Raw genomic sequence first — 24542 nt, 5'->3', positions numbered from 1 at the left:
GCTCCAACTGCCAGTTGCCCTGGGACTACAGAGCTGGTGGGGAACACACTCTGGCCCTTCCATCGGCCAGGAGACCAAGCGCTATTGGGTTGTGTAGGATTTGGGCTTGTGCACAGGTGTGTGGGTATATGATTATAATCTATTGTAGGCTGCCTTAAGGATCATACAGTTGATAAATGGGACATAAATAAATACATCAGCTAATCTTAAATCACCCAACCCACCATTGCTGGAGCAGAAGGCCATCAATGGGTCCTAGTCCTGATGGATCTATGCTACCCCCAGTATCAGAGGCAGTGAGCCTAGGTACACCAGTTGCTGGGGAACATGGGAGGGAGGGTGCTGTTGCACTCATGTCTGGCCTGTGGGCAGCTGGTCGGCCAGTGTGTGAACAGAATGCTGGACTAGATGAACCTTGGTCTGATCCAGCAGGGCTCTTCGTATGTTCCCAACATAATTAATCTTTTTTACCCTTTGCTCATGTTGAACCTGCTGATGAATGAGCCCAAATTTTGAGAGAGAGAGAGGGTGAATAATTTCCACCCTTTTAAAGATGTGAATCGAGGCTGAGAGGTGAAAGGGTGTTGACCCTCAGGCCTGCGGGCCAAATCCGGCCCTTCAAGGTTCCCCAGATGGTTGTGCCCCCTTCTAGCTCACTTCCTTTCCCCAACCACCAATTGTTAAGTGGTTTCCAGGCTTTTGTGCAGTTCCCTCTGCCCTGCCCTATTCTAAAAGGTTGAAATGCGTAGTTGCTAGCAGCAGGAACTTTAAGCTACAATATGCTGGCATTTTTCGGTATTTTGGCCCTTTTGCTTTTGGCCTCTTTGGAGTTTGCCTCAGTCCTCGCCCACCACTGCAATGCAGCCCCTGAGAGCTTCTCCAAAATTGAATCCGTCCCTCAGGCTTAAAGACCTTCAACACCCCTGCCTTAAAAATAGCCAGTAGCTAAGAAGGGATTTGAACCCAGATGTTCCTAGTCCAACAACCACAATATTTTCTAGATCCCATAGAGTTGATTTTCCATTGTTTGCTACTTTGTTTGGTGTTTGAATGAAAATTCCAGTGGAGAAAATTTCCGCCATCCATTTAGGGGGAAAAAAATGCTTTTGTGTTTTCACAGGTTGAGTTTGAATGGCTACGACAATTTTGGTTCCAGGGTAAACGTTACAGAAAGTGCACTGATTGGTGGGACAAGCCAATGGCAGCTCTGGAAGAACTCTGGAAAAAGATGGAGCTCATGGTATGTACCAGTCATTGGCTTTACATCTGACCGTATTCTGAGCCTGCATTTCCTGCAACTTCCCAGTTGTCGTATGCAGTGTCCAAGAACTGGACATTTAACTTCTGTCATTTGAAATTTTCTTTAATTTTTGTAACAAGATGAGCAAGCTGGTTGACTTTATGATAGATGCTGGGGTGGTTGATGGTGGTACCATAAAGCTTGCAACTCCATTGAGAAAATGTCCAGGGCAAAGTTGCTGAATTTTGTTTTGAAAGAGTAAACATTTCTAATCACCATCACCATAATCTGCTATTTCAAATATCTAAACTATTGTCAGCAACTAATAGCTGCTGGACCAAACCTGCAAACCAGGTTATTTGGCTCTACAGTTATCAAACCAAAGGGGAAAGAGGAGCACAGAGAGTTTTACCTGTCCTAACAAGACAGGCTATATAGTGGTATGTCTCTTCTTTTTCCTATTTGCCTTCCTTCCCCCATCTTTACAGTCCTCATTTCTCCTGAAGCCTTTGGGGGAGAGTCCGTAGCTCAGTGGTAGAGCACCTGCTTTGCATGCCGAAGGTCCCAGGTTCAAACCTTGGCATCTCCAGGCAGGGCTAGGAAATAATCCTGCTTGAAGCTATGTTTTGAACTCTTACTGCATCATGTAAAAAGCCATTAAATAAATGTTGAACTGCCTCTTGCGTGCCCAAAGCCCAACTGCTCACAGTGGAGGCTGCCTCGCCATGTCCCCCTACTCTGGTCTTCTTCCAGTAAGCCTCCAAGTGGAGGCGAGCAATTCTGCCCCATTGATTCAAAATTGATTTGAATCATTCAGTGAGTCACTCCTGGCTCAGAGACACAATCAGATTGTGAGACCTCAAAGGAGGCTGCCTGTTTCATCCCTGGGAGAATCTCTGCTTTGGTCTTCCTTACTTCTAGCCTGCCTCTGCTGGGAGTTGTAATTCTGCCATGTGTCTCCATCAGGTATGATTGGATCAGTCAGTCATTCCCCATGCAGAGATGCAGCAGAATTAGCCACCCAGAGGTGTTTGCCTTTTAAGAAGCCACACTCTTCAGGCAGGGGGTGGAGCTTTGAAGCTGGAGGGAGGGGCTTATAAGACCTTGGTCAGCCATCATCTTTTGCCTGAGTAACTTGTGCAAACGGAGCTGTCCGAAGTGCTGAGATTCCAGCCAGCTTGCTTTGTGGTCTCCTGTTAAGGACAGGTCAGAACAATGAATTGATGACAGCGTTCAAGGCTCATGGCCGGAGAGGTGCCCCTTTAAGGGTCTCCCCTCTTCAGGAAGAGGCAGAGTGTGGGAGGGATCTGTCATACTCACTTGTGGTCAGGACAGGGTACCGCCTTCCAATCGCCCTCTTCTGTGGGCATCTCATCCTGCCACATCTCTGTGTGTGAATTTTAGAGTCGGATGATCTTTGGAGATCATCTAGTGCAACGACAGCATCCCTGATGTATGGCCGTCCAGCTTCTGCTGAAATACGTCCCATGAAGAAGAGTCTGAGGCAGTCTGTTCCGCTATCAAACAGCTCTTACCATTGGGAAGTTTCTCCTTCGCTTTAGTCCAAATCTGCTTCCCTGCAATTTCCACCCACTGGCATCAGCCTTGCCCCTCTGGAGCAACAGACAAGTCTGTTTCATCTTTTGCACAACAGCCCTTCAGATCATAGAACAGTAGGGTTGGAAGGGGCCTATAAGACCATTGAGTCCACCCCCCTGCTCAATGCAGGAATCCAAGTCAAAGCATCCCTGACAGGTGGCTGTCCAGCCTCGTCTTGAATGGCTCCAGTGTGGGAGAGCCCACTACCTCCCTAGGTCATTGGTTCCATTGTCGTATTGCTCTTAACAGTCAGGAAGTTTTTCCTGATGTTCAGCCGGAATCTGGCTTCTGGTAACTTGAGCCCATTATTGTGTGTCCTGCACTCTGGGATGATTGAGGCGAGATCCTGGCCTTTCTCTCTGTGACAACCTTTCAAGTACTTGAAGAGTGCTATCATATCTCCCCTCATTCTTCTCTTCTCAAGGCTAAACTTGCCCAGTTCTTTCTGTCTTTCTTCACAGGGCTTTGTTTCCAGTCCCCTGAACCTCTTCGTTGCCCTCCTCTGAACCCTCTCCAGTTGGTCTGCATCCTTAAAGTGTGGTGCTTCTTACTCTTCTCTTCTGCAGGCAAGACATTCCCAGGTCTTTCAAACATTCCTCATAGAACACAGGAGTCAGAATTTTGGGCTTGCCCCCTTCCTGTTATGAGAAGGCATGACCAGATGAGCACCTCATGCAGAAACAAGAGTCTCTCTCTCTCTCTCTCTCTCTCTCTCTCTCTGTATGTATGGTGTTAAGTTGTATTTTATGGTTTTAATTGTGAACTGCCCAGGGAGCCTCGGCTATTGGGCAGTATAAAAATGTAATAAAGAAATAAGTATATATGTATGGCAGGGGTGTGTGTGTCCTCTGAGAGTTGATGATTTTTAAAATAACTTTTACTGATTCTAAAAACAGCTGATAGTCTTTGAGTGTAAGAGTGGCGCGTGTGTCCAATTTGAATTGTGGGGGGAGTGTTGCAGCTGTCAGTGGTTTGGGAAATACTGATCTAAGTGGTTCGCTTTTCTCCCCACCCCACCCACTTTTTCTTTTGTGTGTGTGTGTGTGTGTGTGTGTATATGTGGGGGTGTGGTGGGGGCTTTGTTGGCTCTGCAGTCACAATTTTCCCCCTTGTAACGGTGGTGCTTAGCAAGGCAAAAGGCAACACTGTTTGATTGTTACTTTATCTCCATGGTGTGTTGAGAACATGGAAAAAAAAACCCTGCATACCCAGAGAATTCTCAAGGGCTGAGTTGTCTCCAATTGGTGTGACGTTTCCATGTGTGTCTAATTAGAAACATGGCACTGTCAAGTGTATCTCCTTTCAATGGGACTTGGGACGATATTTATCAGCAAGCTCACAAGCCTTTTTTTTTTGTGGGGGCGGCAGCCAAGACAGAAGCTGCTTCTAATTCAAATCTTAAAGAGCGGCTATAATGTTTATGACTTCTAACACATTAATCACAATTAATTTGAGCTATTGAGGGAGACAGAAGAGAATGTTAATTGGTAATGTCTGTTGTTGGGTTTTTTGTTGAGTCTCTAAGTAAATGTGGGTGTTTATTAGAGCTGGGATTCTGATTTGCTCTCCCCCGCCCCGCCCCCCCCCCCCCCGCCACTCTGAATCTGTTATATTCCTTTCATACCTGTCCTGAGTCCCAAACCATTAAGGAAAACAAAAACAAAAACCGGTACCTTCTGACAGCAGGGGGCACTGTTGAGCTACAGTGTTCAGGTAGACTTCCAAGGACTCCACTTGAGAAAATAATGCTTCTACATGGTGGTATAAGTATCAAAAATTTACCCCTGTTTCTTCAAGTTAACCATAATCTCTAAGATTTCGTAATACAGGAAATCAATTGTGGGCTAACAAATTCAACAGCAATTTAACATAAAAAGTGCAGTGTGTTGGAATAAAGATCTGGTTTCTATAGAATTAAGCCATTTTTAAAACAAAACAAGAAAACACTCCGTGTTTCACATAAAGAGAATGGATTTGTTTAAATGATAAAGACTGATCAGTTTTTAAAATATAATATGTAATTTCAAAAAAAAAAAATAGGAAGTTACTTTCCTCCTCCAACAACCTTTTAAGTTTTTACCCCTTCTTAGAACTTTAGTTGACTCTCCTGTTAATAGACCCCCCCCAACCCGTTAACAACTAACTTGTTCTCTAATTGGTCAAATGGCTTTTGTTATTATTATTAACTTTTACGTATATATACTTGGCACTTTCTAATGGCAGGTCTCCTTCTTCTTTCATTCTTCTTCATTTATATATTTAAAAATGGAAATCAGCAAGCATTACTTCCTTATGTTATTTCATGTATGCTAATTTCCTTAGCATCCTAACGCAGCATAATATATTTTTTTAAAAGTTTACCTCACTGTCTCTTGTAGCTCATGGATGTCTTAATTTTTAAGTGTTTTTTTTTATTTGTACATTACAGTAAGTGTATAGATTTTTTTTTATTCTAATGTTTATTCTTGGTATTTCTTTCCCCAAGGATGTTTTTCGCTCTCAGCTCACTCTTGTGATGTAAATGTTAAACCTTTCATTTGAATGACATTCTGATAAAACTGCATTCTCTCACACCTCCTCCAGCCTCCCCACTATTTCTTCATGAATTTATGAACGGTTATAGCCAAAGCAGTTTAAACTTTGGTTGTCCTCCATTTTTTTCTCTACCCTCCTTATCCCCTTTAAAAATATGAAAGCAATTCAAATATTTGTATTTTTTTTAATTTTAGTCACCCAAGATTAGCACGTTATCATGCTCAACATCAAGATAAAGTTCTTGGTGAATTCAAAGGCAGAGTTACCATTTGAAAGGGGTTATAGAAGCTTTGCTTTCTGGGTAGAGTCTGTTCTGAAAGGCTGAAATCTCATGTGATGCTGAGAGAGCTTTGCCGAAGCTGTTCTGAGATTCAGCACAGAGACAATTTGTCTCCCAGGGTCTAGTCTCATGCAAAACCGCGCAAAACTGACATTTATTTTACCTATAAAAATGTTTAACGTTGCGTTGAAGATGGGGGAAGCAAGGAAAGATGAAGAGAGAGCGAGCGAGCGAGAGAAAGAGCAAAAAATTAAAAAGACCAAGAAGAGTCTCAACCATTTTTCCTTAATGCAAAAATAAAATGATTCACACTAAAATAACGTATTTTGTTTGCAATGTAAACTTTATATAAACCTTAAAAGAAAAAGAACTGACCAAGGAATGACTCACTCCAACAGATCTTTTTAGCACATTCCACTGCGTGTATTATTATTTTTTAAATGCAAATCATGTTGTATGGTATGAACCCCCCCCTTTTCATTTGACAGTCCATTTAACGATAGAGTGGTGTATTTAGAATGCTGTTGGCCTGGATGACCTTTTTTCCCTTCAGTGCGTAAAGAGCTGTTATTAAAATGTACTGGTTTTCTTGCAGTATCAGAATCTCAACAAACGTTCCTTATGCTAGGTAGGCTAAGATCCAATTAATCCAAATGATTTGTGGAGGAATTTGGTGGGTGGTTCTGATTTTACAAACCTTTGACTAAACAGTAACCTTCAAGGATATGAATGCTTTGCTTGCCACAAAATATTGCACTCATCAGAGAGGAAGATGCAAGCTTAGACTCCTATTGCTTTTTGAATACAGTAATTTGGTTTCTTGCTGTCTGGTTGAGACTAACATGGCACATGCATTTTAAAACATGTTAATTATTGCCTGAAAACTTTCCCCTTGATTCAGTGAATGGTTTGTAGCCATGATTAGAGCTTCCATCACGATAGTGGCACGAACCTTTTTAGTGTGAACCAATGCAACACTCTTGTCCCAGCCAGTGTTGAGGAATGGTTGCTGACGTGGTTGGTGGCAATGCGTAACCCCAACCTTTCTATTTCTTCCACTCTCCCCCCTTTCTGCTGTCCAGAGAAACTGGGCCTTGCAAGTTTCCCTACTATAATGTTGGGAATAATAATAATATATCAAGTCCACGTGTACCTGCACTAATGTGTGTACATGCTGTTTTGAAAAAAGAAAACAAAAGTGAAAACCAAAGACCAGTACGCTGAGGACAGGGAGATTTGATTTGTTTAATTTGTTATTACATGTATATCCTGCCTTTTTTCCTCTTGCAAGGAAACCAAGGCGGCTCACTTGATCCTCCTCCTCTCCTCCTCACAACAACCCAGTGAGGTAGTTTAGGCTGAGAGTCAGTGACTGGCCCAAAGTTACCCAGTGAACATCATCATTATATCCCACCTTTTCCCCAATACTGGGACTCAAGGCGGCTTCACAGCATTAAAAACGTATAGAGTTAAAACATATAAATAGAAATATACAAAAGTTAAAAATATAATTAAATCATCAATAATACTAAAATTGTTTAAAATACAAGAATTTAAAAATCAACAACAATATAAACAATAGTACCAATCCATCATATTCTCATAGGTCCAGACTATTTATCCCCAAAGGCCTGCAGAACAAAAAGGTTTTTTCCTTTATGGCAGAGTGGGGACTAGAATAGAATACTATACCACAATGGCGTCAGAACATCAACTTGAGAACTTGGGGTTCTCATGTGAGGGTGAGAACATGGCCATTCTTGCTGCCCCTACACTCTTTGTTAATCCCTCATTCCCTTTGTTACATGGTATGTAGTTCACTATATTGGCTGCTGGGCTGGTATATAAGTGCATATTTTTGGTTACAATACAGGTTGCATTTTATTATCCCCTCGTTTGTTTGATATATTTATGGTTCTTGTATTTATTGACTGACTTGATGCTTCAGATCTGTACAGAAAGTGGGTTTATAGGTTTATTTAGTATTTGTTATTATTAGATCATTTTTTCATAGTGTTGTTTTTGATGTTTTATTTGATAGCGTTGGCTCTGTTCTGTATGATGCTGCTGCTAGCTTGGGGCTTCTTTCTGGAGCGGAAAGTGAGATAAGAGTAAATGGTGGTGGTGGTGATGATAACCAGTGCTGCCTTCCATGCATTGGGTAGTTGTGCAGGACACGGAATAATGGGCTCAAGTTACAGGAAGCCAGATTCCGGCTGAACATCAGGAAAAACTTCCTGACTGTAAGAGCAATACGACAATGGAACCAATTACCTGGGGAGGTGGTGGGCTCTCCCACACTGGAGGCCTTCAAGAGGAGGCTGGACAGCCATTTGTCAGGGATGCTCTGACTTGGATTCCTGCATTGAGCAGGGGGTTGGACTCGATGGCCTTGTAGGCCCCTTCCAACCCTACTGTTCTATGATGCTATGACTTCTGAAGTGGGGATCTTGCTGTATACACAAAGGGTCCCCTGTGTAATTTAGAGCCCTGACCATGCAGGGTCTTAAGTTGTGCCAATCCCCTAGAGGTGAAGAGTGGGCCAGTGAGCTCATCCCCACTTCGTCCCTAATGCGATTCTGTTTGTGTGACAAGACAGTCCCTGGCCGCAGGCCTACAATCTAAAAAGACATGATACACAAGGAAAAAGGGAAGGGGACGGAAGAGTGGAAAAATTAAGTCTTAAGAAGTTAAAGTAGAATGGCTCCGCTTCCCCCCTCTCATCTCCCCCAGTACAGCCTGCTGGAATGGCTGATGGTGGGGACAGTAAGGGAAGAGGAGCCTTCATGGAGCTGGTCTTCCGCACAGCTGGTGGGATGGCCCTTCTTCCAGCCATCATCCCCTTACTGTACGTCGTATACATTTTAGTGTAAACTGTTGAGAGTGTCTATTATATTAAGTGAAATATCAGTTCTATGAATGAATAAATAAATAAATAATAAATAGGGCATAGGCTTGGAGAGGAGAAAATCTGTTTTCTGGGTTAAGGAGTGACAAAGGGAAAAGATGGCAGAATCGCCCAGCTCCTTGGCTGGTGCGCAGAGCTGCCCCTTCAGTTGAGTGGTTCTGGAGCATGTAACTCTGATGAAGAAGAGTAAAAGGAAGGAGGTTCTATAAAGGGTCCTTTGAGGGGTGGTCAGCAGCTGCAGGGTGGGAGCTCTGTGCTTTGGCAGCCACCCGGGGGATTACGGTTATTCATTCTTCAGGGTAGTATAACGAAGAGATGAACCACACCAAATATACTCCTGCCTTTTACCCCGTGAACATTTTAAGAGCAGATTTAAGAGCCCATGGCAATGGATGAATGTGGGGTAGGCAGGCAGAGGATAGAGGAGGAGGAGGAGGAGGAGGGGAAAAGGATGACTGTGGGATGAGCTGCTGGCGTATTGTTTCCAGGCCTGATTCAAGGTGCTGGTTTTGACTTATAAAGCCTTTCATGGCTCGGGACCACAATACCTGACGGAGCGCCTCTCCCAGCATGAACCTACCCATACACTATATTAATCATCTAAGGCCCTTCTCTGGTGCCTCCTCAAAGGGAGGCTTGGAAGATGGCAACAAAGGAGAGGGGCTTCTTGGTGGCGGCCCACCAATTATGGAATTAACTCCCCAGCGAGGTCCCCCTGGCACCAACATCGTTATCTTTTTAGCATCAGGTTAAGACCTTCCTCTACACCCAGGCCTTTGCTAGCATATGATAGGTTTTTAATCAGGTCATGGGATATGTGTTTGGATATGTGTGTGTGTGTGTCTGCTGTTGGTTGCAGCTGAACTGTTTTTATATTATGCATAATGTATTTTTATGGTTTTAAATCCTTGTAAACTACCCAGAGAGCTTTAGCTATTGGGCAGTGTAGAAATGTAATGAATGAATGAATATTATACAAAACTAAAAATGAAGCCAAAAGGTGGTATAATGTTATTTAGGAGCAGAACTGAGGCAAATTCAATTCTGTTGGGTGTTCTCACCCATTTGATCCAGGCTCCCAGTAAGAAGGATTTAACAGTGATTTCTATATAATGAGAGGGGTCAAAATATTGGAGGTGGGGGTGGGTCCCAAATATGTAAGGCTTTATAGAGGATGGTGGTGGTTAGGTGTACAAAATTATGCATGGTATGGAGAAAGTGGATAGGAGAGATATCCCCCCCTCCCCCCGGCTCTCTCTCATAACACTAGAACTGGAAACATAGGACTGCACTGCATCATCTGTCCCCCTTCATACAAAAGGGAGGGAGAGCATGTAACTAAGTGACAGGGTCCAGGGTAGTCAGAGGCAAAGAGCGTGGTACAACCAGACCAGTGGCCAGTCCAGAGTAAGATGTGAGTGATAGGAATTGGAGGTGTACAAAATAATGCATGGTGTGGAGAAAGTGGATAAGGAGACATTTTTCTCCCTCTCTCAAAATACTAGAACCTGGGGTCACCCCATGCAGCTGAGTGGTGGGAGATTCAGGGCAGATAAAAGGAAATACTTCTTCACACAGCATAGTTAAACTATGGAATTTGCTACCACAAGACATAGTGATGGCCACCAATTTGGATGGCTTTAAAAGAGCGTTAGACAAATTCATGGAGGCTAAGGCTATCAGTGGCTACTAGTCCCGATGGCTATATGCTGTCTCCAGTACCAGAGGCAGTATTCCTATGTGCACCAGTTGCTGGGCAACATGGGCGGGAGGGCGCTGTTGCACTCACGTCCTGCTTGTGTCTTTCCCGTGAGCAGCTGGTTGGCCACTGTGTGAACAGAATGCTGGACAAGATGGACCCTTGGTCTGATCCAGCAGGGCTCTTCTTATGTTTTTATGTTAAATATTAATCCCTGCAGTAATGGGCAAATTGCTTTTCCACCCCTTTAATTTAAGAGCAGCTTGTTGTTTGGTTTTTCATTTTTAATTGTCCTGGGTACAAGATGTCCGTCTTTGTGGCTGTTGCTACAGTTTAAGATCGTATTGCAGCTACTGTGTGATTGTCAGACCCTTTTGTAATAATAAAAGGAAAGTGTTCTTGTTAACACTTTCAAGCCTACGAAGTGCTTGGAGCTCCAGTACATGCATCTCCAGATTTTGAAAACTGAGAGACATATTTATGGTAAACACATATCCCATTTTATCAAATAACCGATGCAGCAGAAAGGGAACCTTTCTCTACCATTCTTGGTGGATAGTTTTTAATGAAAAAAAATTCAGTGTAATTAAGATTGAGTTAGGAGCATCATCATCATCACCATTTTATTTCATAATTATATTCTTTTCTTATATTATTATTATTGTTTACATTTCTTAGAGACCTTCCTTTAAAAAAAAAGACTCAAGTCTCAAATATATATTAACAAGTCAGGTATGTATTGCTGTGATAGCACAAAGTAGCATGGGATTGCCAAATATTGGTAAACACATATTTGACAACAAGAAAAAAGAAAATCCTGAATGCTTTCAGTGTTTTATATTCTTACTGAAATTGCTATGACCATCTTATGGAGGACAAGACCAGCCAATTCCATCTACCTAATGACTTCGAAATGGGCTGAGCAGTAGTCCTTAAACACGTTTACTTAGAAGTTAGTACAGCTAACTTGCATGTAACCTGCTGTCAAATCTATTTACTGGATTGTAAATAAATGGCCAAGATTCTAAAAGATTAATGTTTGGGGCAGGGGGCGGGGTTATCTTTATCTGCTTGTTCCAGATTCTGAAGAGCTCTGATTTAAATGTCTCAACATAAAGCCGGGCTTTATATCTATGAGGTGAGCAGTAATCTTTTTTTAAAAAAAAATGGACCTTAATTGAAAAGTTAAACTCAAGACACAACGTTTGTTTTCTTCCTTTCTCACCTGGCAGCCCGATTCAATTAACACGTTGCTCGAAAACGTTATTCCTAATAAATATGCTTTTAAGGACTGAGGCGATGACATTGTCAATCTCTATAAACGCGGGAGAAAATTCAGCACTCTCCGGTTGCTGAACAACTACCCTTAAAAAAAAAAAAAAGTTGCCTACCACATCTCCCTCATATAGACATATTTACAATTCTGAGCGAATTCAAAGCTAAGCTTCCAAAGCAAAATGTGCGCTCAGAGCACAAAGGTTTGTGTTTATGATTCTCTTTGAAGTGGTGGGGTTTTGTGTGTGTGTGTGTGTGTGTGTGTGTGCGGGGATGGTTGCAATAGGATAAGGAAATTTTTTAGAAACTGTCTGATAGTGTTCAGGGTAAATACTTAAACCCCTTTAGAGAATTTCACACACAGATACTGTGCAGTAAAAAAAAAGGATACTTATGTTTCCTAAAGCTGCTACAGCCTACAGCTTTGTACATAAAGACAGAGGTGTTGAATAGAATTCTACCGAGGATACATCCAGTGACAATATCTACAGGAACATCAGTGCAAACCAATGGATAGCACATCCTTTTTTTCTTCTTTTTTCTTTAACCCTTCTGTGAACTAGTGGAGATCCATGTCGGTGCAGAGGGCTGTTTCTTTCTCTAGCTAGAATTGATCAGAAGGGCACCTTTGCTTACCTGGGTGAACCAGACAATGCAACAATATCCAACCCCTGCACCACTGTAGGGTGAATACATACTTCCAAGGGCTAGTAACCTACCAAGAGCAGCCGTGTAATTACTTGGTAAGTCGGTTGTCTGGATTGTCTTGCCAAGTGGCTGAAATATGTATGTATGTGTATATATATATATGCACACTTCTGCATCTCATCAGAAACCTGGGCAATGGTAGCAGTTTTCTTCCCACTTGCAGGCAGATACGGACAACTGGCTTACCAGCATTGTTTGGTTGTATGTACTTTGTTGGAAGTTTGTTGTTCAGTCGTTAAGTCATGTCCGACTCTTCATGACCCCATGGACCATAGCACGCCAGGCCTTCCTGTCCTCTCCCTGAGTGTGCTCAAGTTCATATTCATTGCATTGGTGATGCTATCTAGCCATCTCATCCTCTGCCATCCCCTTCTCCTTTTGCCTTCAATCTTTCCCAGCATCAGGGTCTTTTCCAGTGACTTTTCTCTTTGCATTAGGTGGCCAAAATATTTGAGCTTCAGCTTCAGTATCTGTCTTCCCAGTGAGCACTCAGGGTTGATTTCCTTTAGGATGGACTGATTTGACCTCCTTGCAGTCCAGGGGATTCGTAAGAGTCTTCTCCAGCACCACAGTTCGAAAGCATCAATTCTTCAGCGCTCAGCCTTCCTTATAGTCCAGCTCTCACAGCCATACGTTACTACTGGGAAAACCATAGCTTTGATTATGCAGACCTTTGTCGGCAAGGTGATGTTTCTGCTTCTTACTATGCTGTCTAGGTTTGCCATAGCTTTGCTCCAAAGGAGCAAGCGTCTTTTAATTTCATGGCTACAGTCACTGTCTGCGGTGATCTTGGAGCCCAAGAAAATAAAATCTGTCACTGCTTCCATTTCTTCCCCTTCGATATGCCAGGAAGTGATGGGGCCAGATGCCATGATCTTCGTTTTTTTAATGTTGAGTTTCAAACCAGCTTTTGCACTCTCCACTTTCACCCTCAACAAGAGGCTCTTGAGATCCTCTTCGCTTTCTGCCATTAGGGTGGTATCGTCTGCGTATCTGAGGTTGTTGATAATTCTCCCGGCAATCTTAATTCTGACCTGTGATTCATCCAACCCGGCGTTTCTCATGATGTACTCTGCATATAAGTTAAATAAGCAGGGTGACAATATGCAGCCTTGTCGTACTCCTTTCCCAATTTGGAACCAATCAGTTGTTCCATGTCTGGTTCTTACTGTTGCTTCTTGTCCCTTGTACAGGTTTCTCAGGAGACAGGTAAGGTGGTCTGGTACTCCCATCTCTTTAAGAATTTACCAGAGTTTGTTGTGATCCACACAATCAAAGGCTTTAGCGTAGTCAATGAAGCAGAAATAGACGTTTTTCTGGAATTCTCTTGCTTTCTCCATGATCCAGCGAATGTTGGCGATTTGATCTCTAATTCCTCTGCCTCTTTGGAATCCAGCTTGTACTTCTGGTAGTTCTCAGTTCGCATACTGCTGAAGCCTAGCTTGTAGGATTTTGAGCATCACCTTGCTGGCATGTGAAATGAGCGCAATTGTACGGTAGTTTGGACACTCTTTGGCATTGCCCTTCTTTGGAATTGGAATGTAAACTGACTTTTTCCAGTCTTGTGGTCACTGTTGAGTGTTCCAATTTTGTTGGCATATTGAGTGCAGAACTTTCACAGCATCATCTTTTAGGATTTAAATAGCTCAGCTGGAATACTGTCATCTCCATTAGCTTTGTTGTTAGTAATGCTTCCTAAGGCCCACTTGACTTCACTCTCTAGGATGTCCGGCCCAAGTTCAGTGACTGCACTATCATGGCTATCAGGGACATTCAGATCCTTCCTGTATAGTTCTTCTGTGTATTCTTTCCACCTCTTCTTAATCTCATCTGCTTCCGTTAGGTCCCTGCCTTCTTTGTCCTTTATCATGCCCATCTTTGCACAAAACGTTCCCTTGAGATCTCCGATTTTCTTGAAAAGACCTCTAGTCTTTCCCATTCTACTGTTTTCCTCAATTTCTTTGCATTGTGCATTTAAGAAGGCCTTCTTGTCTCTCCTTGCTGTTCTCTGGAACTCTGCATTCAGCTGGATATATCTTCCCCTTTCTCCCTTGCTTTTCACTTCCCTTCTTTCCTCAGCTACTTGTAAAGCCTCATCAGACAGCCACTTTGCTTTCTTGCATTTCTTTTTCTTTGGGATGGATTTCGTTGCTGCCTCCTGAACAATGTTACGGACCTCCATCCATAGTTCCTCAGGCACTCTGTCTATCAGGTGTAATCTCTTAAATCTATTCCTCACCTCCACTGTGTATTCATAAGGGATATGATTTAAATGGTTCTCTGGATTCTGCCACAGTCTAAACCATGGGTGGGGAGCATGGTCAGTGGTTGGAGGTGATAGATCCAACAGCATCTAGAGGGCCAGCCCTTGTCTAGAGTCCCTGGTGGCATATGCTAGGGATGTGCGTTGCTGTGGAATCTGGCCCTTTGGTGGCGAAATGGACTTTTGATGAGCATCCGACTCTGCTCTTATTTGAGGGCTGAGCCACAGGGCTTTTCCCAAAATGCGGGAACTTTTTCCTTAAAATAAAAATACATAAATAAAAATATGCACAAATGGCAGCTTCAGTTTGCACAAATTATGCAAATTATGGCCGGAATGTGCTGAAATCACGCAAATTTTGCCCCACAATTTGAACACATTTCCATTTACTTAATTTTTTTTTTAATGGAAAAATCCACTCAGCTGGCCCTGGGAAGAACAGCCAGACTTCTCAGCGCTGGCCAAGCCCCTGGCTTTCTGCAGCACGCCCCATTGGTGTGTGCTCTGTGAAGCCACCTGGCCAGCTCTGGGAACAGTGGCCTGTCCTCCCAGTGCCAGCTGAGTCCCCTGCTACCCAGGTCCTCACTGTTATCTCCATTCTCCAGTTGGAGATAACAGCAGGGGTTCCCCTGCATGCTGCTGCCCCTCCCAGTTGATTATCAGAGATCACAGTGGTCCAGGAGAAATTCCTGTAGGATCCCATGAAAGCTTTGTCGGCTGGATTATTCCCACAGGGCCAGAGCTTCCACATTCCTGGCCTAGACAAAGATGTGCTTGAACTAGCTGGGTCTGTTCAAATGTGTACATTAAGGAGGGGATTTGGGAACATAACAGGTCTCTCCATGGATATGAGCCGTGATAGCTACACAGGACCTTCAGGTTCAGAGGCAGTATTCCTCTGAATACCAGATGCTAGGGGGCTGGGGGGGGGGGACACAAATAAAAGAGAAAGGCTGTTGGCTGCATGTCCTGCCGTAAGCTTCCCAGAAGCATCTGGCTGTCCCCTCTTAGAAACAGATGCTGGGACAGATGGATTTCTGGACTGTTCCACCAAAGCTCTTCTTCAGTTCTTGCAGTTATATGCTATAGGTCTGTGCAGCATGGCAACCAATGCAGAATCCACCGGTTCTTTGAAGGCCACTGGAGGACCTGAGATTTTGTTGAAATAAAAAGCAGTTTACTAAACTGCAGGTTTATGGGTAAAGCTGTAGGGATGACGTGATGGCAAGCCCACTCTATTAAAAATAAAAAGTCTATTTTTTCTTAATTTTTTTTTACTAAAATAAGGCACACCTTTTCCATTAGGTCTTTATTTGAGCGTTTAGTGGGGCTGCTTTGATGCTGTGTTAGAAGTATTACCTAATTGTATATTTTTAGCCTGTTTTTAAATCATATCCCCCCCCCCTTATGATTTAAACCTCTTTGAACCTTCAGGGAAAATGATAAAGAATTATTGTTACTGTTATTGTTGCTGTTAACTGTGTGACCCGAGAACCAGTGAGAAGCACCTGCTGCTAACGATGAGAACATCTAATTAAACAGGCTTATGTAATTGCTTTTCTTCTGCAGTCATGCGTTCTAAACACTTGATACCTAGGACACAATTTTATTTTCTAGATTAAAATTAGGACTGATGTGAAATGGCATGAGAGGGTGAAACTTGGGGGCTTCCTAATGGCAGTAAAAAATGGCAGCTGCTAAATGGCAGTCACTGCAAGATCTCCAGTGCTGTGAAGCTGGTGGTAGCAACAACAAAAACGTAAACTGTGGAGTGTTTTCATACATACAGATCTCCTCCCTGATTCCTCAAAATCCGAGCCACAAGTTTGCACTTTCCTGGATCCCCCCTCCCCCCTGCCTATCAGCTGTAGCTGTAAGCTGTATCAAGGAATCCCAGTGCATCTTGATTCCATCCTATGGTATTAAACTGCTGTCCCAAGTGTGGGAACGTGATCAGTTCTGCAAGGACCTGCTGGACCTCAGGGGCATTCAGGGATGGAGACACCCGATCCAACATGGTGCTTTAATTTTTCAAGACATATAATTACTGGACTACAGATACACCCCATCAGCTACCCTCTGCTCCTCATCTGCCTACTCACCTTCTGATTGAATGTATCAAAAGTTCAGTGTTTTTGGAAACCCATCCCTTTAGCTAATGTTGACCACAATCCAGAGGACCGTGCACCGTACAGAGTGTTTTTGTAGACGTTTGTTTGTCTCCAGCTGCTCCCACTAAGCACTGAAGAATTTAAAATTAAGCTTGTTTATTTTATTAATTTTATTACAGTTATATCCCACCTTTCTTCCATTATGGAACTCAGGGTGGCTACATGTGGTTCCCGGGGGGTCTCCCCTCCATGCACTGACCAGACGCAGACCTGCTTAGCTTCAGCATGGTGCCTGCCTCATGTGCCTTCAGACTACGCCCTGGATTATGTTTGTCTGCTATGGGTGATGCTGTCGCAGTGAAAATGCAAATGGACACAGCTGTCCCATGTGTGAATAACCCCCATCACACACATTTAGGGCTGCCACAGTCCAATCTTGTTGGATTTTTGACAATTTGACCAGTTGAGAGACTCAAGCCCCCTCCCCACAATATTGATTCTAGACTTGCCTTGAGGTCCAGAGATTTAAAGCAAGCTGAACATGGAGGTAGCTATATGAAAATGCCATCAAGCTATACCCACTGTTAGCACTGTCTTTGACAAGCTGGCCAGGGTATTGCAGTTTTGTTTTAGATTGTGTAAATTTAATATAGTTTAGAAGTGAATGCTATCATAGGTCAGCCTTCCCCAACCTGGTGCCCTTCAGATGTTTTGGACTGCAGTTCCCAACAGCTCCAGCCAGCATGGCCAATGGTCATGGATGATGAGAGTTGTAGTCCAAATCATCTGGAGGGCACCAGGCTGGGGAAGGCCGTAGGCACAGATGGGGGTGGGGGTGGTTAGCTCATTTGCGTTAAATACACTGATTAGGATGGCGCTCCTTCTCCTATTGCAGGAAGTACTGCAGGAAATCTTTCGCCCTGGAATCATCCTTAAAGGCACTTTGTCATGCATTGTGTTTTCTGTGTGTCTCCTGTCACTTAGAAATCATTGGGGAAGGGGAGAAAGGAGAAGCAGGGCATTGAGATACCTTGCCCTGCTTGTCAAAGCTGTTTACCTTCCTTGTGTCAAAGGGAAAGATGCAGTCAAGGAAACGGTTAAACAAAAAGTCCAGCCCTGGCCATCTCAGCTCAGCGAGGAGCAATTATTGTTAGAGATTTCTCTCTCCGATATTAACTTTGGAGTCTCCGTGTCTGGAAGCGGCTCGCGCAGTCGGGTTTAAATCGAATAGGCAATAACAGCATCATTGATGTTGGCTGAAATCAAGATGTTTTTATGCTCCCCCCCCCTTCGCTTTTCTGCGTTTAACATCACTAAAGTGTTTGTTAAACCTTTGCACCCACAAAGGCACAAATCCCCCCCCCCAAAAAAAGTGGGAGAGGGAAAAAAGATTTTTTTGTACTTTCTTTATAGAAAGGTCTAAAAGGCACGTCGAAGTGCTTATCTTTGCTTCTCCCGGTGCAAGGGTGCTGCACTGTGTCTCATAAAGATTTCTGGCACAGTGAGAAAACCTGGTCAATTTCAGATTCTTTCTTGGGACCTGTCTGAAGTGTTGACAAGTGGCTCGCCTGAATATTAATACACTCTCCATCATCAAAAGCTGTTGCATACCCAACGGATGAGAAATATTTTAATCAGCTTTCAGCTTGTCTAGCAAGAGTCAGTTTATTCCATTGGGATTATACATTCGTGCACACAGTTTTTTGTTTTTTTTTTATTTTTGGTCTCTGCGCTCTCTCTCTCTCTCTCCCCCTGCTATTTTGAAAATTTGAGCAATGGAAACAAAATTTTGCCATTTTCTTGGGCTGTCTTGTGATTCAATTAAGAATTTTAAACAAGAAAATCTTAAACAATGCATTATTATTATTATTATTATTATTATTATTATTAACTTGGGGAAACCACTGCCTCCCCGCCCCCAATTCATTTGTTGGAGATGCAAGACCAAAGAAAGAGGCTGAGGCACAGGCAATTGCAAGATGAGGCAAAAGCTGTACTTTGAATGCCTCCTATTCTGGTGTATGTGCGCATCATAACTTGGCCTAGAGGTTAATCAGAAAGCCTTCCCTATTTCAGTCCAAGGACTGCTTTTGTTCATTCAGAACAGGAATGGGGACCCTCTGGCCCATGGGCTGGATGCGTCCCTGAGGTTCCCCATCCAGCCTGCAAGCTTCTTCTGCTGTTTTCTCCAATCAGTGATCAGAGATAAGTGGGTATCTAAAGGCAATTAACATTTTAGTCCTGCTGAGTGATTCAGTCCTGCTTACTTCTGAGCAGACATGCAGTTGTCTTGTCCTGCTTACTTCTGATTAGGGTTAAAATGGTGCTAATTCCACAGATGGAATGTGGGCCCTGAGATCTTTCACATTTTGTAATTTAGCCCTTGGGCTGAAAAAGATTCCCCAGCCTTGATTTTAAGATTTAGGTTTACCCCTAAAAATGTAGTGTGCGAATGAGGTATACAGATGCTTGAAAACACATGTCTCATACAGGTATACTCATTGCAGAACTGGGATTGTCTGCAGCTCCTTGTGAACGTACACATGATGTCAGACCCAGCCTTCTAGCTGTGTAATGTGTGAAACCGCAGTAATACAATGGCTTGGATCCCTGGTGAGCCTAGGCATGCTTAAAGGACTCAACTCATCATGAATTCCGATGTGAACTGATCTGATCCGCATTTCTCAAACTGATGTGCAGATCGGACCTTAATCCTCTGCTTGCTTTCATACTTGCTGAATGTTCCAGCACAGTTCTCGGCTAAAAAGCAGACATCAACATATCAGAAATGTGTATTTTGAGAAAAAAGTTTAAAAATATGTATTTAAATGTGAATTTTCATGCCAATGAAAACACTGTAAGTTATGGGAGAAATGGGTGGGAAAGACTTATGGGCAAACATGTGAAATAATACGTTTTTGTTGTTGTTGTTACTCTAATTATTTTAAAGTTTTTAACCCACCTTTCAGGGCACACTGGCCTCACAAGACGGATTACAATATTACAAAGACATGAACATATAAATTACAATTAGCCTTGCTGCAGTTCCATCCTTCAGACAGAGCTGGGTGGTGGCATATCAGGCCACCTGGTATCTTTAAGGCTGCCAGTTCAAGACCTATGTTGTGCTGGATTTCTGATGCTGGTTTACAATCACCCCAGCTGAAATCAACAGAACGTTGTATTTAATGTGTAGTTAAATGTTCTGGGGTGAGGTGGGGGTTACAAAACAAAATTTCACGAACAAAAGGTGGGAGTGTGATTCCCCCCCCCCCACAGGTCTACACTTGTTCATTCTGTGTTCAAAGCAGGCTATCTGGGAATGTGAGTGATGCTGAAAGTGGGAAGGAACCTCTTTATAGGTACCTGTAGCAGATGTTGGAACCCCTAGCTGCCACAGTCTCCCAGAAACTTCTGATCATATGGAGCCTTTTTCAAGGGCTACTCTTTGAACTGGGACATGGTCTCAGTGCCACCAAATCAAAGCCACTTTTGCTTAATTTGTAGGTCACGCCCAGTTGGGACTGAACAAAGGAGGTAACTTTTGTCTAAGTAGCATAAATTTCATTGTTTTAGCCCAGGAGAGGAGAGAATCTGTTTGTAAGATGCATGGAAATATAATGGATTTAAATACAATCTAGATAATGTGGCTGGATAATTTCTGCAGCTGTCTTGCATTCAAAGATTGATAGGTATTAAGCATTTCTGAATAAGGCATAAGCTTGGAAAAGAAGTTAGGCAACTAGAGAAAATATGCATGAATTTAAATATTAAGACATCCTTCATAATGTTACAGAAGATTCAGCCCTTTCAAAGTGGCATAGTATTTTAAAGAGTTTCTCTTCCTAGCATCTCTCACTGTTTGTGCCATTGAGCAGTGCTGGGGTCTCGCTTACATGAGGTGTTACAATTTCCTGATGACTGGTTATATTATTTATGATGCAAAGAGTGTTAATCCTGCAGCAATTAACACCCAATTTGACTCAACAGTGTGGTGATGGTGGTCAAAGATCTTTTCCCCCCTGGTTTTGTTTAGATTGCATGTTCAGTGTGTGTTCCTTTTCAGCTATATTTACTTTTGTTGTTTTTCAGGATCAGCATTTCTTTTTGATTTGCAAATTGATGTATCTTTCTTATTATTATATTCTCTTCTGTATAAGAATCTGCTTAGAACCTTCCCGTAGTTTTGAGTTGGTCAGACACACGTAACTTCTTTGACCTTAAATAATATGTTATCTAATCAACACCGGTTGTAGCCAGATGGCTACATATGGAGAAACATTTTCTTCAATGTAAAAACAAACAAAAAACATCTCACTCTTTTGACAATTCCCCCTTAAATGCTTTAAAAAACCCTTCACTGCTTCATTTACATTGCCCTCTTTTGTGTACTCTTCTCTCTCTCTCTCTCTCTCTCTCTCTCTCACACACACACACACACACACACACGTGACGTTATTTTGTCCTCAGTGACCTCATCATGTAGCAATAATCTAACTCATAGTGTGATCCCCGATTAGTTGGTCACCCATGTGACTAACCCAGGAAGCATTGCCCTCACACTCAATTGACTTCATATTTATTATTTATTTAATTTCTGCTCTGCCTTTGGATCCAGAAGGATTCCCAAGGCAGCAAACATAAAATAATAAAGCACACTTAATTGGGGGCTGCTTCCATTTCCCCTAACACGTATTATTGCTTTGGGGTGCCCCTCCAACCCACAGTTCTCTTTAGGGTGATCCAGAAAGTTCAGAAAAATGAGCTGCTGAGCTATGCTGGTTGTATACCTTCTGTCTCCCATTACATATGAAATCTGACTAGCTTTGTAGCGTCATCCTGTTTGCTATGTGATCCCTAACTGGACGGGATCACCCATTTTACTAATACAGGAAGGAGAAAGAAGCAATAATTCAGGGGAAAGTGCTGCTACAATGGCAGGGGTGGGACAAAGTAGCACTGAACTGGATCAAGACAAGGTGAACATTCTCCCAAATAATGCAACTGGTTTCAACAAATATTTCTGCCCTGAAATTGTTATTCTTGGCCTGGAAACAGAAATGGGAGAATATTAGATGCAACTCTTGAGGTAGGTGATTCTGGAACATCAGGAGACTCCCTCCAAAATAATTTTCATGCAGATCCTTTACTCATGGACCTGTGTCTCCATTAATGTTATCTCCTGTGTACTGCAGTTGTTGGAGCATTTCATCTGTAGATAGATATGAACAGGACCCACTATTTAAGTATAGCTTAACCTCTGAAGGTTGACTACTTTAGACACAGGACAGAGGGACAAGGGCCAATAGTAATTTCTCTTCTCTTGCACAAAGGACATTGCAGCAAGGGGTATCATAGAATAGTAGGGTTGAAAGGGGCCTATAAGACCATTCAGTCGAACCCCCTAGGGATGTATGGATTTTGTTAAATTCATTTCATCTGTGTTTTGCGGGTTGTCAGGTGTCTTTTATTCAATCTGCTCATTGATGGAACAGTTTTTTTTACCAGAATTTTATTGTACTTGTGCTAATTCACATTAGCACTAGTGCACATTAGCGCTAATGGTCACTTGTGCAAATGTGCCAATCCGCATTAGTTAATGCACATCAGCACTAATGTGAATTAGCGCATATCCTCCCCCAAAGTGAAAAAGTGGTCTGCAAGTCTGCAGAATCCATGTGACTTGGAAAAAGCTGGTCTGCTCCAGAATCCCCAGGTCAGATTCAGAAAAATCCGAACTCATTTGAATCCATTGTGGATTTCTCCGATACCCCTAGGAAGACCAGCCTGGGCCCAGCTATTGGCCAAAGAAGGAGCAGCTGCAATGAGCTTGCTTCTCCCTCCCTGCCAAACCAACACCCAAATCAACACTCTGATCCAACTTCCAGTCACCTGTGAACTGCTGACATTCTGGCCTCTCCCACTGGCCAGAGGACCAAACGCTACTCACTAGTATTGGTATTTGTCAGAATTACGAGCCTTCCTGCCATGCAATCACCCAACCTTCAAGTCAATAGCCCTTTAATATGCTAGCAAGCTAGTCTTTTAGACAATACAGACTTGGTACTTGCCCAAAACTGCCCCGGGCCTAATTAGCAAATCCTGAGTTCTCTAATAGAGAAAGACTTCAGTGGAGTAAGAGAGTTGCTGCTAAACTAACATTAGGCCACTTACACAGAACTTGAAGGGCTTCCTCAGGGAGGGTCCTCCTTCTGTTGACTCTAGTGAGTGACTAACCTGGCAGAGTGTCTCAGTTCCCCCATATGCTCTGCCCTCTTTGACTGACAGTAGACTCTTGTGTCTGCCACATCTTGCCCCTCCCTCTCTGTGAGTCGCTTTCCCACAGAAGGAAGAAGCGGTATCTGTGCCTGGCCCAACTGGTTATCATGCCCTTGACACTTGGAGTCAAGTGTTTCCTCCCTGGCTCTCTGACCCAGCTCTCCTCCTCCTAACTCTCCTTCTGAATCTGATTCCAAATCTTCGGATGCCACAGGAGGCTTGGGCCCAATCCTGACAGTATTAATGATTGTAAACCACCTTAGAGACAGAGGTGTACAAAATTATGCATGGTGTGGAGAAAGTGGATAGGAAGAAGTTTTCCCTCCCTTTCCCATAATTTTAGCTGAATGGTGGGAGATACAGGATAGGTAAAAGGAAGTATTTCTACACACAGTGTAAAGTTAAACTGCGAAATTCGCTACCACAAGTTGTAGCGATGGCCACCAACTTGGATGGCTTTAAAAGGGGATTAGACGTATCCATGGAGGATCCATGGAAGATAAGCATATCAATGGCTACTAGTCATAGAATCATAGAATGGTAGGGTTGGAAAGGGCCTACAAGGCCTTAATGGCTGTATATGAATTCTAGTATGAGGCAATATGCCTGTAACACCAGTGGCTGGGAACATGAGCAAGAGGGCGCTTCTGTACTCAGGTCCTTATTCTGGGCTTCCCACAAGCACTGGTTTGCCACTGTGTGAACAGAATCCTGGCCTAGACAGGCCTTTGGTCTGATTCTGCATTGCTCTTACATTCTTAGAGTTAATAATTTGATTGAATGACAGGGTGTACATTTTTTAAATTAACAAATGAGGACTGCGCCAATGGAGAATAATTTCTAACTGGTTTCCGACCACTTCACTTTGACGTCACAGGGAATGTTGGAAGCTGCCTCATACCGAGTCAGACAGTAGCTCTGTATTGTCTGCACTGACTGGCAGCAGCTCTCGATGGTTTCAGACAGGATCTTCCCCAGCCCTACCTGGGGATGCCATGGTTTGAACCTGGCACCTTTTGCTTGCCAAGCATGTACTCTTTTATCACTGACAAGGGATGGGTGTGGCAGCATAGCTGCAGGGATGGTGGGCAGGTTGGAAAGGGAGACGTTTAATGAAGCACTGGGTTTCTTCTGCTCAACCTGCCAGGCTGCTCTATTATCACTACTAAGGGGTTCTTCCATGGTAGGGGTGTTGGACCTCTGACTCCCAATCCAGCCCTCCATGGGTAGTTTCCAATGTTAGTTCTGTGTAGAGTAAACCCATTGAAATGAATGGGACTTAAGTTAGTTACAACTAACTTAAGTCCCATTCATTTCAGTGGTTCTACTCTAGGTAGAACTAATATTGGCTACTACCCCAAGATTCCCCGAAAGGACATGCTTCCTTTCCCCAACTTCTGACTGTTCAGTAGTTTCCCACATTTCACATGTTCTCTCTCCCCTGCCCACCCCTTTTTGCCTCTGGCCCTGCCAGCCGCCAGAATGCAGCCCCCATGAGCATCTCAGAAATTGAATTCAGTGCTTGGACTGTAAGAGGTTCAACAACCCTGCCCCATGTAGCCCCTTCAATTGTTCATGCTCTCTCCCCTCTTGCTGGGACTCATCTCATGAGGCCTCACCCAGCACGGGCATTCCCCCAAGCAAC

The 24542-nt window shown here is 43.2% G+C and overlaps 1 protein-coding gene across 1 annotated transcript in view; it reads left to right on the top strand.

The window, feature by feature from the left end:
- The window catches only part of FTO (FTO alpha-ketoglutarate dependent dioxygenase), a 366765-nt gene that overhangs the window by 119302 nt on the left and 222921 nt on the right, over nt 1-24542 (top strand). Inside the window, exon 11 of the mRNA XM_084812875.1 lies at nt 1121-1240. Within this exon, the coding sequence (XP_084669001.1) occupies nt 1121-1240 (120 nt within the window). The remainder of the gene's footprint in view (nt 1-1120; nt 1241-24542) is intronic.

Source organism: Heloderma suspectum, chromosome 8 (assembly GCF_057233095.1).
Source record: "Heloderma suspectum isolate Gila_16-S chromosome 8, 16-S_ref, whole genome shotgun sequence".
Classification (NCBI taxonomy): Eukaryota; Metazoa; Chordata; class Lepidosauria; order Squamata; family Helodermatidae; genus Heloderma; species Heloderma suspectum.
This window is presented reverse-complemented; position numbering and strand designations above follow the sequence as displayed.